General features: G+C 41.8%; 1 protein-coding gene across 1 annotated transcript in view; it reads left to right on the plus strand.

Annotated features, from left to right (window-relative positions):
• Positions 1-270: 270 nt before the first annotated feature.
• Positions 271-14,136, plus strand: part of BAP1 (BRCA1 associated deubiquitinase 1) — a 178,729-nt gene continuing 164,863 nt past the window's right edge. Inside the window, exons 1-2 of the mRNA XM_078661169.1 lie at positions 271-474; positions 10,750-10,779. Of these exons, the coding sequence (XP_078517295.1) occupies positions 438-474; positions 10,750-10,779 (67 nt within the window). The 5' untranslated portion in view covers positions 271-437. The remainder of the gene's footprint in view (positions 475-10,749; positions 10,780-14,136) is intronic.

Here is a 14,136-nt window from a genome sequence, read left to right on the forward strand (position 1 = left end):
GAAAACAATTTAATTAATTGACATGTTTTGCTACTTTTCATGATAATTACTAATCGTAATAAACATTATGAAGTACAAAGATAAACTTAATAAAACATACCGCTAGGAATATTATTTAATTTATAAAAAATGTACGTATCACATATGCAAATACAAATGTAAGAAATAACGATCTGCCTATTTTGTTTCGCCTTAAAAGCGGCTGTGCAAATTAGGAAGCTGCATCTTTCAAAATGGCGGCCACATCTCCCCTTTCATACGGAAGTTCACGTCGCTCTGTTTGTGTCCCCGTTTGATGACGCAAGGCCGTTGTCCAGCTCTCTTAATTTTACCGAAACACTGTCCCCAGTGAAAGAACTACAACCCGGGAGAGAGAAAAACCGGGGTGGGGAGGGTGGCGCGCGGGTTGGAGATGGCGCGGAGCCCTCAGCAGGAAGATGAATAAAGGCTGGCTGGAGCTGGAGAGCGACCCTGGTGAGCTGGGAGAGGAAATGGAACAGGGGATAGATTGTTGCTGGCTTTCAACACTGCACACATTTATTTCCACTTCTTGACAGGTGCTATTATCCATAAGAAGAGTACCGCAGTTTTAACAGTTCTCCCACAGTCGTGAAACTAAGCCTTGGTACAATACACTCTGCCTCATTCTCAACACATTAACTTCCAATAGTGCTACCACTTTCTCGCCGTTGCACACTCTGGCATCCTACCCTCTTTTGGTCCCTATCCCTTCATACCACTTCTCGACCATCCTCTCTTCTCCCCCTTAGCTTAGAGTATCGACTTTTGTTATCTCTTGTGTCCTATTTGACTGGGAGCTTTTTTAAAGTGCCTACCATCCCAGTGGTCGTCTGGTTCTGGTTTTAAAACTGCCTATCTATTTTAACAAGTCTTCAGTTTTTGTCTGAAGTTTATGAATGAGGTTGAGACTCAGGCGTCCAAGGGTAGTGTTTTTTTTTTATAGATGATAAAGTACTACTCTGCAAAAGGACGACCTCCTCCCTTTCAGATGGAATTTAATGACATTAAAGCAAGAGTTATATTTACGGCTCAAGTCCCTGGTCTGAGCATGCTAATTAACATAAGAAAGTAAATGGCTGGGAGCCGTTTGATGTCAGCTCTTGAAAGTAATGCTCGTCCTTAACCCCTTCCATGCTCATGACGAGCTGAGCTCGTCATGAGTTGCGCCGCTCGTGTAACGCGTTTTTTTAAAAACGCCGCACAGCGCGAAAAAAGCCGCCGCACGCATGCGGTTAAATATGTTCTGCCACCGGAAACGGGTGCAGTGCTCCTCAAGGTGATGACACACAATTTCTTTACCCAACTGCGAAGATACTCGTACTGCTACATACAGAATTCTTAGAGTCGTTTTATGGCAACAGTTATATAGAGCGAATTGCATGAGTGCAGCCTCGAATTTATTGTCATGCCTATCAATGCTGCACTTTTTTTTACTACGATTTGGCGAATATATATAAGTTTCCTAAGCTGGAAACCACAATTTGTTTCCATTTTATTACAATTTGGCTTGAGCAGCTCTAGATGTAGGCCAAACATATTAAATATCATAAGCTGGTAAATAGCAGCATGGTCCCCGGGTGTGTGCTTATCCACCCCCACATTCCTCTCTTTGGTGCACCCTCTTACTTTCTGTTTGTTTGATTACTGTGGCGTGTTGCCCCTGTGTGGTACCTAGACATGTTTAACCTGTTGCTTGCTTGCTTGTTGTAGTTGAAGTAAGTGGCATTGTTTTTCTCTTCTGCTTACGTCCTCGACTCCCTGTTCAGACCTCTTTATAGTGTGAAATGCTAGACGATATTGGCAGTTGTAGGTACCCTGAAAGTGGCTAAGCAGGGTGATTACCCTCCTTCTGGTAGGGTGAATGAATCAAACGTTTATTGTGTCAATTAACAAAAATTGTTACAAAGGATTCAAATAAAATCTCCCCATAACTTACTTACTTCGTTACAGTTGGTACGTGCCTAGCGAATTTGATGTTTTGTATATACTAAAACAAAAGAAAATTATTTTTACAAACGGCGCATAAATACAGATAAAATCAATGAAGAACTGGTATTAAACCAATAAATTAATTAAATACTGAAGGATCCTTCCCAGTGTGTGCAAACTTTGCAAATCTTACGGAGAGGGTTGGAGTCTCCGAGTTATAAAGTGCATTCATAACAGTCTTAAAAATGTTCAAACCATATTTAAGTAATGGATTCAATGTTATTGTAATGTGTATGAGTCCGACAATGGCATGTATAAACCGATTACTAAGTATACTAGGCGCTTCCAGTTCAATTAAGTGCAAGATGTACAATCCTAAACGAAGCATGGATTCTTCATGCCAAGTAATTTCATTTAAAAAAAGGTGCAATGTGCGCGGCTTTGCTTAAGAGTTCTTTAGCCTTATATGCAAACTTTGCAAACCTTGCTAATTCCATTGGAGTCTCCAGATTAAAAATAAGTTCCATGGCTTCAGTACAGGTCCGCACCCCATTTTTAAGAACAGAGGTTTCAATAAAGTGCATCGTGCGTATAACAAACAATGACCTATACAAACCAGATGGGCCAAAGATTCCTCGTATTGGTGGCAAAGTCTACAAGGTGTTATAGCCGCTAAGGCTTCCCAGCACCTGTTGTTATCTTTGATTGGCAAAACCATAAGTCTCACTATAAAAATGTGCTTTAAAATCGACTTATTTAACGCAGTATCAAGATATGGCTGCCGTAGTCAGTTTTCAAAGGAACTTGCAAGTATCCCAAACAATTCAGTTCCTTCATGTCCTCTTCCTTTGACTATTATCTAACTTGTTTTTTCAGTATAGACTTTAGGATGCCAGGCTGATGGATAAGATCCTGCAGTTTGGTTGTGTTGAGTTGCAACTCATTGCAGGTGATGTGCAGGCCTTCACTCCACAAATTATTTTCTCTCATAAAAATTATCTTTAAAGTTGACTTCATTGCGGAGGGGCTGCACAAACCCCGCAATGGAACCGCTCCATTGAGGCCCAATGCCCGTAGCTCTGTTTTGTTCTGCCCAAATTCCAATCGCACCAGAGCATTTCGGGCGCAAGTGGGAATCTGAAAGATTGGCTTAAATGGTCGACAATTGACATGTTCCATAATATTAATGAAAGCCGCTGGGAATGCTACCTGACCATATGTGATTGACAGAAGCAGATTGGCATTTATAACCTTTCTGATTAGTTTGGTCGACGGGCTTCTTAACTTGGAGTATAGTTTGCACAGGGCAAACATCACTGCTTTGGCTTTTGTTTCAACGGAAGCAACATGTGCTGTGGGCTTCCCGTTGCTCATCAGCCACATCCACAATTAGTTCTATTTGGTCGCTGTTGCTATTTTTAAATTACCCATGACTCCATTGTTGTTTGAGTTTGTTGGTATATTTTCCAAATATCACTACCTTTGTCTTTCCTGCATTCGCTCGTAATTCGTTATTGTTGTAAATGTTTAATGAATCCAGTATTCTTTGCATGCCTTCTTTTGTATGGTCCATATCTTCTGCGTACTGCATTAAAGATAATCTATTTGGGCCGATTTTAGGGGTAAAAGGTTAGCGTTGGATGTAATATTTCCGAGGTCTGCCGTATATAAATGAAAAAGCAGAGGAGCCAATACACAACCTTGCTTTAACCTTCTGTCTGTTGGTATCTTTTTAGTTGCTGAGTTTGTAGCTCCTGTGTAGAGACTGATTTATAGCTTTCAACAGGCTCGCTGGTATCTCCCAGTCTTGCAGTTTCCGCCACAACAGACTCTGATTGACTCCATCAAAGGCCCCAAAGTAATCCACGAAACATGCGAAGAGAGGAGCCGACTTTTTTGGCACGGACTGTTCTATTAGGGAGGCGAGAGCTAAAAGATTCCCTGGAGTCAATGCTTCAGATGTTTCTTCAATGGTTGGCAATATCCCTGCCACGGAGAGTCCAGATGTGTCTTCTATGGGTGCAAGAGAAGTGTCAGGCCATCCCATGGTAGTGGGGGACCTTTGCGTGCCCGATGATGGCTGGTTAGAGGCACCACAGTATAGTGTGGTTAAATGGGTTATCCATGTGTCACTAGCGACCGCATTGCGTTGATCATGGCCATGCCCTGAGAGCCTGTTATTATACAACCAGAATTCCGCCTCTTTGCTTAGAGTCAGAAAAGTAAAGACATGCAGACATTCAGAGTCTTGTTGTTTTCTTTTGTAATCCCATACATTTTTCCTCTGTGTTTTCTGGTAGGGTGTCCTTTGACTTCCACATAAACTGGCTGTTGAGAGTAATGTGTCCTTTTCATTTTATTACGTCTACCAGTATCAGTCCTCCAGTGGCAATCACTCGTCCCATTTTTAGGTCTCGCTTAGGCAGAGATTGTGCTGTCTCTTTGAGACATGCTGTATTTATATGGGCTTGAAACAAGGACCATCTTTTTCATTGGTTCCTCTTGCTGTCCTTCCTAAATGTCTGCTTTTTATTGGTTAATGTGCGTACTAGTCCCTCCTCTTCTACTTTTGTAACCTCCCTCTAGGACTGCACCTGTTCTGTGTGCTGTTATGCTTCATGTTAATTTATCGGACTTGGCGAGCACTCTTTTCTTTGTTGGGCTACCTCTGCTCGTGAGTGTATCTTTACTTGCGTAGGCTGAAAGGATCCCGGCGGAATCATTAACCAGTGCTTCTGCTTCGCTCCTGATGCACGTTCTGCACTTCGCAGGATGTTATTTTTTGTTTATTTAAACTTTTACAGGCTTCGCACAAGGTTTGTTTTTAGTGCTTCTCCTGTCGTCACTCCCCCTTCCATTCAGGGTTTCTCCTGGCCATCCCGACGGCACAACTCTCAGCTACTACTGCTGGATTGTGTTTTTTTTTTAGTTAATCGGCATTCCTGCCATTGTTTTAGTGACCACAACAAGAATTGTGTATTTACATTGTATTTTTAGTTTGGACAGTTATACCGAGAGTCAAACCCGGTTCCCCTGGTCCAAAGTCAGCAGTTGTGAAGGTTACGCCACAGTCTCTCTCCTGCTGGTTTACTTTTTCTTGTTTCATTTGTAATGCCAATAGCTCAAGCAGTCACTAATGTGAGACCTATTGCATTGCAAAATCTTGTTACCCCAGAGACTGCGTCATTTCTTTGTTGCAGACTTAATCCGTTACTTGTCGCAATTTAGATTAGTTGCTGGGGTAAGTTACACCATTTCAGTGTCACTCCATTCCCTGTCTGTGTTTGTTGTTTTCCCAGAACCTTGCTTGCGAAGGATACATACACATACATACCCTTTCTGCTACCTCACCCTAATTGCTAAATGTATTTGCAGAGCCTGGAGGTGAAGGGGCCTGGATCTAAAACACTGATCATTTTATTAATAGCTTGGGCAAGTCAGGGTCTGAGGGAAAGTTTTCGTCAGGGAGCTACGGATCATGCACTCTCTCTCTCAGACCTATGGCAGTCTTCTGTAGACTGTCAGTACACATGAGTTGACCCTGTGCTGCTGATGTGACGGTTTTGGTAAGGCATCCATTGCTTACACCTTATGAGAGTTGCACTGTTTTGCAAGTGTGCTAGGGTGTGGTTGAGGATGGAAGCACATAATTGGATATTTCACTCTATGGTTTCTCGTGGAACAGAGGACAGTAGCATCAAGTTGTCATTCTTAAGTGCCTAAATACACACCACCCATCAACATGCAAGGGAGGGAACTGGGTTCGAGTCTCGGCAATGACGCTGAACATCCTGTGATTCTGGGCAAATCACTTAATCTCCCTGTGCCTAACAACAACAAAAATGTACCTGTCCTCATGTACTGCAACTGGTGCTATGTAAAGCACTCTGATACCCGATTCGGGTCAAGATTGCGCTATATAAAACACTGTAATAAAAAAAAAACTTACTTGGCTTAATGGCACCTCCAAGTTATCAAAATGCCTAAGGACCTTCTTTTAGACATACGGCAGGCCTTTGACTCTGTCGAGTGGGAATATATGTGGACGGAACTAGCTCTGATGCAGTTGGGTGACGATTATATAAAATGGTTGAAACTGCTTTATTGTAAACCAACGGCTTGCATCTGCCTCCAAAATCAAGTATCGGAAAGTCAAGAGCTCCAACGGGGTACCTGACAGGGATGCCCTCTGCCGCCATTAATTTTTGCCCTTACGATGGAGCCTCTGGCGATCACTCTCCGAAGCCGGATGGAGGGTTGGGGTATCCAGATAGGGACCATGATACATGTGGTGTCCATGTACGCAGACGATACAAAGGTCTATCTTCAGCGCCCCAGGTCGGCAGTCCCGGAGCTCCTTCGGGAGCTAAATAGTTTTGATGTAGTATAGGGCCTCTGCCTCAACCCAGGGAAATCAAAGCTGTTCCTGAGGGGTGTGCCAGAGAGTGATCTACCTGGAGTGGGGATGAGCTGGGTCACGGATATGGTTCAATATCTGGGAGTCCAGCTGGTGCACACACGGGAGGCCTATCTAGAACACAATATCGGGAGATGTGTGGACGGTGTTGCTAATTCAATTGACTTTTGGCAGAAGCTCCTTCTATCTTTGATGGGACTGGTAGCCCTCATAAAAATGGTAATCCTTCCAAGATGCTTATATGCTCTACAGAATTCCCTCTATCTCGTTCCACTAGTGTACTTCCGCGAATTGGACCGTCTGTTAGTTGACCTCGTATGAGGATTCAAAAAGAAAAGGGTGAAATTGGACACATTACAGAGGACGTGGGAGTGGGGAGGGTTAGAGGTCCCTCGACTGAGTTTTTACTATATAGCCACGCAGCTTCAACATGCAAAACAGTGGTTGCACGAGGGCGACAATTGGGAGAAATGGCTTTTCGATGGTACATATCCGGGGTTCTCATTATCTGACCTGTATATGATGGGAGTGAGGGTGCCACAGCGAATCCCCTATATTATCAGGCATGTGGCGGCTGTTTGGGAATCTGACGTTCGGCTTGGGCAGGGGGCAGTACCTCCAGTATGCAGAGATCTCGGCGATGGTGCAAGAGGTGTGGACGATGTTTCCGGAAGAACCGCCCAGTAATGCCCCTCTGCAAGCCCTTGTGTCGCTGGCGGAGGATATATATATATATCTATCTTATATCCAGCTTCCAAACACCAACCGAATGCACTCGTGAGCGGGTGCACACGCGACGGGGGTGTACCCGTAATTAAATTCAGCTACAAACCATCCTAGGATCAATCATCCAAAAAGAAAGTAGCACTCACAGGGGGTGTTCCTCTTAGTAATTTATTTCGGGGAACAAACAGCAACACCGTTGCTGTTTGTTCCCCGAAATAAATTACTAAGAGGAACACCCCCTGTGAGTGCTACTTTCTTTTTGGATGATTGATCCTAGGAGGGTTTGTAGCTGAACTATATATATATATATATATATATTTATGCAGCACATGTGGAGTTAAACATGTTTGATTAACAATATTAAATTGGGTAAGTTTAAAGCGCACACTCTCTTCCATTCTAAATCCGTCAAAGAACCCTCATATATATATATATATATATATATATATATATATATATATATATATATATATATATATATATATATATTCATTCATTCATTCCCGGTTCAGGCCAGATGGGACAGGCTATTGGAGGGTTCTTTGACGGATTTAGAATGGAAGAGAGTGTGCGATTTAAACTTACCCAATTTAATATTGTTAATCAAACATGCCTAACTCCACATGTGCTGCATAAAATGTACCCGGATCGCCCAGCTTCTTGCCCCAGGTGCAGTCATTTAGATGCTCAGTTCCTGCATATGATATGGGAATGTTAAGAACTGAGATTGTTCTGGGGGTCAATCCTGGAACGCCTGACGCAGGTCTCGGGGTGGTCGTTGTCTCACTCCATCAGGGAAATACTTCTGGGACTTCTTCCCAATCCCAAGGGTAAGAAGCTCACCCATAGATTCATCCAGCTGGGGTTAGTCCTGGCCAAATGACGAATTGCGATGAGCTGGTTGAGCTCCCGACCACCTACGATAAGCAACTGGGCAAAGGATTTGAGAGTGGGCAACAGCAGATCTAATTCGAAGAGATGAAAGATTGGAGGAAGACGCGAGGTCATGGTATCTCATGATCTCAGAAATTACTGGTGTTGAAACCCCCAGCTCACAAGTGACTGTGAAAACCCAAGATGGCAGTGGTGGAACAGCTGAGGGGAATAGGCCGGCTACACTTGTTAGTTGCAGTACGTGCTAAAGCCTACGGTGTACACAGTGCTATAGATACAGAATAAGCAGTGTTATGTAGAGCGTGTGAGTCAAGGGAGGGAGGAGGGTGGGGAGGGACAAGTTGAAGTTGTTGGGTTAAAAGATAGAAGAGCAATTGGTACATCTGACTCATCTGTAAGGTGAACTCATGTTGAATTGTCAATATGAATCTATCCTTTAGGGATGTAGATGTACTGTATCTTCTCTCTGTACGCTATTTGTAACTCCAAGTTTGCACCTTAAGATGTCATAACTGTATTATTGTCCTGATTTGATGACATTCAATAAAATATTTAATACAAAAAAAATGCTTAAGGACCTGCATTCAGTGCCAGTGTCCTGGTCTGTGAGGCACCTCTTGAGGAAAGATAACCCTTATGTAAGAGGATCCCAAGAGGACATGCATGGGAGGGAATTGAATTTGCAGGACTGCTGAATTTGAATGGAAGTGTATGCCTTTATCAATATAAATAGGTGTCTTGGACAGAAAGCTTGTTAGAAGGGGGGCAATATCTGAGAAGGCAGGATGGCGTGGCAATAGGTGTAGGATTTAGATAAGGATTTTGGTGTCTATGCATAGCTCTATTTTTTTAACTGTTTTTATTGTTTTCATTCAAAACATCGGCATAAATCACAGGTTGTTTACATTCATAATGCACAAGTAGGTTATGTGACCAATGACAGTTATTCAAATTTAACTCCTCATACATTTGAGTATCATCAATCATGACCTTGGGCGCATATCTCTATTTTTGATATGTTAGGGATGGGTGAAGTTAGGTCTTTGTCCATTGGATGTTTATTGTTGATGCAGTTACCTGGTGTCACCTGGTAAGTGGGAAGGTCTTTGGTTGCTGTGTTGCACTGCAGCACCCACACAGGAGCAAACCAAGACGTGCCAGCAGCCCCAGCGACACTGAGCTTGTTTTGCATGCTGAAAATCAGTGAGTGAAGCCGGAATCGAAAAACTCATTGAGGAGAAGACACTCTATTCCTTCCATGACACTCTGTGACATCATTTTGTGACTACTCCACTCTATACCGTTCCACTGTACAACAGTCTACTCCACTCTTTGCCACAACACTCTACTCCACTCTGTTCAACTCACTCTTTGACACTCTACTGTAAAAAACTCCACTCTACGAAACTCCACAACACTGTAGTCTTCTCTACAACATTCCATGCAACTCCACGACCGTCTACTCCAATCTACACCTCAACTCCCTGGTGCACTAAACAACTCAACTCTCTAGTCCACTGTACTCAACTCCCTCTACGTCACACATTGCCTCTTTACTCAACTGTACACCTCTCCACTCCACTGTACACGACTCCACTCTATGCGAAGGCACTCTAGGACACACCCCTCTACTCTATCCATGACACTCCACAACACTCTAGGCCACTCCATGGCACTCTCCTGTATGCCACTAACTTTAAACCATACTCAACAGTAGCCATGCTGGTGTACAACATGGCTAAAACACAATGGCAAAGCCAATAGCTGTTGCTAAGGCGAGTCCTTTCTTCTTTTCCAATGCTTGTTTACCCTATGCCTACTTTCTGTTCTTTTACATTTTTAAAGAGATGCCTCCTTGCATCATTTTTTATCCTTCTTTCCCACCCATGAACACTTTAGATTCTCAGTTGCCATGTTTTATGCATCTTTCCTTCTGTTCTATCCTCTGAACTGATCTGCCTACCCTTATCCTGCTTGCTTATGTACGTTTTTTTCTTGCCAACTAAACCACATTTTCTTTTTATTGTCTCTTACCCACATCTCTCTTCTTTGGGATATATTTGACACACCTATGTTACTTGTTTTGTTCACTTAGCAATCTGTTGCATCTTGTTTCAGTTCATCTTTCTCTGCTGGCCCTCCTTTTGTTCCCTCCATCCGTCCTAAAAATGTCTTGTACTTTCTTCAGCACCTAGTCTTAACTTGCAACGTCTCTGTTTTCCGAGCCTTTCCTTGCACTCTTTCTACACTGCCCTACCCCGATTGTCTATCTGCCCTCTCTGCCTAGCCATTGCTTGCACATTCTTTCTGTCACTTGCCCAAATTTCATGAACCTCTGCCTCTTACCCATACCTAATATTTTTGTTTGGTCTTCCAGCTATCACTGGTTCGGATTCTGTGCTGCTAGATGTCCATCATACCTTTGTCCTCCACATACACTTTCTTGCTTGATATTGGCTTACACCCTCTGTTTGTCCATCAATATATTCCTTATGGTGTAGGTCACTCCTTCTACCACTCATGCTCTTTATGTCCCTGTATCATTTCTGTGCCTATTTTGCTTGGCCTTATGTGCTTTTTATCCCATGTAAATGTGTTTTCGTTCCCAATACCCTTTTTTCATTCTCAGTATCCTTTTTGGCATGTGCATTAGTGCGCCTATGGCACAAAGTACAAGTACTGGTAGCCTTTAAGATGCCGGTGTGTTAACAGGTAACTGTTTAATTTCAGATACTTATTAACCTTTTTGTTTGTCCATTTAGGTCTGTTCACACTTTTAGTTGAAGACTTTGGTAAGTATGAGTTTCCCAAATGTATTGGTAATGCTTATCAGGATCCCTTTAAGTTTGGAGCAGGTTTTCTCATCAGACAGGAGCATGGTAGCGAACAGGTTCACTGTATGACTGCTTGTTAGTAGAATGCATTTTAAACGAAGGGGAAGCCCGTGGTAATTCCTGACACTCCATATCTCGGGTGATGGAAGCTCACTTGCCTATTTGCCTGGTGAACCTTTGCAGCCAGGTCTGACATCATCTGTAATGCCTCTGAAGTTTCATATTTGTTTTGCTCACTATGGAGGAGGGGTTGTGGTGGCCATCTTGCAGGATCAGAAAAACTGCTTTGAGACCATAGCACTTACACAGGATATGGCAGTTGTCTCCTTCGAGGTATGCAAAGTTGGTCTGGAGAGGGCACAAATCTTTGGGGGAACCTCAGGGAGCTACATGTTGCACATTGATGTATATACACTCATACCACAATTCTTTGGCCATCCAGCTGTTGTGGATGGCTAGCAAAAAGGCAAGGGTGGCAGCCAAGTATGCCATGTACGCATTGTTGATAATTTAGCAAAAGTAGAAAAACTTATGAGAACCGCGTTTTGGCTGACACAGGCTCTGTAGATTCATCAGAGAGTTTTTCTGTGTTGGCTCTTCAACAGCACTTCTGATACTGGATGACAAAAAGGTATAGAAAAAAGGAGATGCTTTACATCTCTGCCATACCTTAGATGGGACATCGACAAGCTTTGAGGCAGAGCAATTGAAGCCAAACTGATAGCTAGAGGACCTATCTGAGAGTCATTCGTACATAATCCAGGAAGTGTGGTTGACCTTAAAGAATCACTTTAATCTTTTTATGTAGAGCCTTACAGAGTGGATTGGGATAGGTGACTAGAGGAATAAATGCAGTTCTTTTTTCTAGCTTTGTTTGAAAATGTGGGTACAGTCAAAGGCATTCAGATTAACAAATCTTACTTGCAGGTCACCATCCCAGAGGCAGCCCATATGAGTTTGCCTCAGAATGCTCTCTCTGTATGCACATCTGCTGAGATTCAGTGAAGGTACTAAGCAAAGTCACAGTGCAAGAAGAATGGTGTGATAATGATAGTGGACTTTTATTTGACCCAATCTCAAAATTGACATGCACCCATCATTGGAAAGTCTTGTGTGTAAAAAAAAAAAAAAACAATGGCAAAAGAGCATTACATCTCCTTTGCTCTTACCAACTGAGTGAGTGTATTAAACGAAGGAAACTTTTTGGGAATAACCAGAAAGGTGATGCATTGTTTGATGGCATTAAGGAACTTGAACGCCTGACACGGGCAATCCTATTATTAGTCTTATTGATGAAGGGTGGGACTGTTGACACATCTTTGTGTATGTTCTGTTAAGGCATTAAAACTCTTAGAAAAAAATAAGTCTAGGGGAGGCACAAATAGGATAGTTGGAGAAAGCGAGGGCTGACGAAGAGCACAACATTGGAGTTTGACCGTTTTGTATAAGAATGTCTCTTTGGACTGTTAATATTGAGCAGGATCTTCTTATGATTGTGAGCACAGCATAAAATTCCTCCAAGTGATGTTACTCAAAGCAGGATCACTTTGAGGAATTATGATGACTTGAAAAAGAAGTCTCCCTTTGGGAAGTCAGTAGTCCATACTTATATGTTCCTCCATCACTTGCTCTGGCTGCCATCAAGCTTGGCATCTAAAAAGGCAGCTACAATTAAAACCAGTGCCACATAAGTGTCAAAATGGAGGGAGCTTTAATGACTTGTTCATCAGTACTGTATCCAGTTTATATATCACACACAAAAATGTCAACATTTAATTGGTAATCCTATTGACAAAGAAAATTAAAAACATTAGACTTCACATTGATTCAAACTTAATACTATATATCCCCCACATTATGGCACAATGGAAATAAAATTAAAAAGTGAGCAGTTGAAAGAAATAAGAGGAGAGAAACAAGTAAGATAACACACGTATGTCTATTCCAATGATACTAATTTGTTATAATTTAAGCAAGATCCATGATGTTTCAGAATAGTAATCATCCTTTGTATTTCAATATTGAGCGGATTTAGTACACAATACATACAATACACACATAATTAAAATCAATTACGAAAAATGTAGTTACATATAAAACCACAATTTCCCGCATACTACCATAACAATTTTGTAATTATGATGTTTTATGTAAACTGGAGGACTTTAAATGGGACATTGATGAATTCCTATTTGTAACAATGGACGTGGAAAGTCTATATACATGTATAAGAATGGACTGTAGTTTAGAAGTACTAACGTTTTATTTATTCAAGCGGAATGCAAGTCATCTGGAACATACTTGTAAGCTTCTAGAGATGGCAGAGATCATATTAACAAAGAATATCTTCATGATGGGGGATTGGGATCTTCAGAACAGGGAACACCCATGTGGTCCATGTTTGCTCCATCTTATGCAAATCTGTTCATGGTTTTGTAAGAGGATGAGCATGCCTGGGATCCTGGTGCATATAACTAGACTAACAATATACTATTCTATGGGCCATATATTGATCGACGACCTAATGATTTTGAATCGGACTGTAGAAAATCTTCAATCATACCATACTTATCCAAACAACAATAGATTTAATGTAAAACTCACTTTGAAACAAAATAGATCTGAAGTAGATTTTTTGGACCTAAGACTATATGTGAACAATGGAGCTATCCATAGTGACAGCTTTAAAAAACAGACCACATGCAATAGTGTGCTTTATGCCACAAGTGCTCTCCCTAAGTCCACCGTGGATGCCATGCCATACCATATGACAAAATGGTTCGAGCTCGACAAAATTATAGTCAGGAACAGGATTTCCATAAAAGTTTACATAATATCAAACATGACTTTAGAGAATGAGGTTAGAACAATCCCTGAGGCAAGAGCAATGAAACAACTAAACTGGAAGGACACACTTGTGGTCAATAGGGAATGTAAAAGCAAAATATCCCCAAAAAATAGTGAAACCATCTTTATCACTCAACATAACATGTACATCAATCATATTTATGACATCTTACGTAGACATTGCCATATCCTGGACTCTGTGTTACCAAAGGGTATTGTACCACACAAGTCATGTGTGGTTTATTGTAGGGGCACCACGATCAAAGAAACCTTATACTCAAGTTATGTGAAGTCTAACAAGGATGAGAGTAGTTCTGCCACTCGGCTATTGGCAAAACCGAATGGTTTTTTCACATGTGTGAACTGCTCAGTGTCTCATCTGGGACAGAATAGAACCACCAAATTCCGATATAACACACAAACAAAATACATAGTAAGATAATTTTTTAACTGTAACACAACGTTCAC

The sequence above is a fragment of the Lissotriton helveticus genome, chromosome 9 (genome assembly GCF_964261635.1).
Source record: "Lissotriton helveticus chromosome 9, aLisHel1.1, whole genome shotgun sequence".
Taxonomy (NCBI): domain Eukaryota; kingdom Metazoa; phylum Chordata; class Amphibia; order Caudata; family Salamandridae; genus Lissotriton; species Lissotriton helveticus.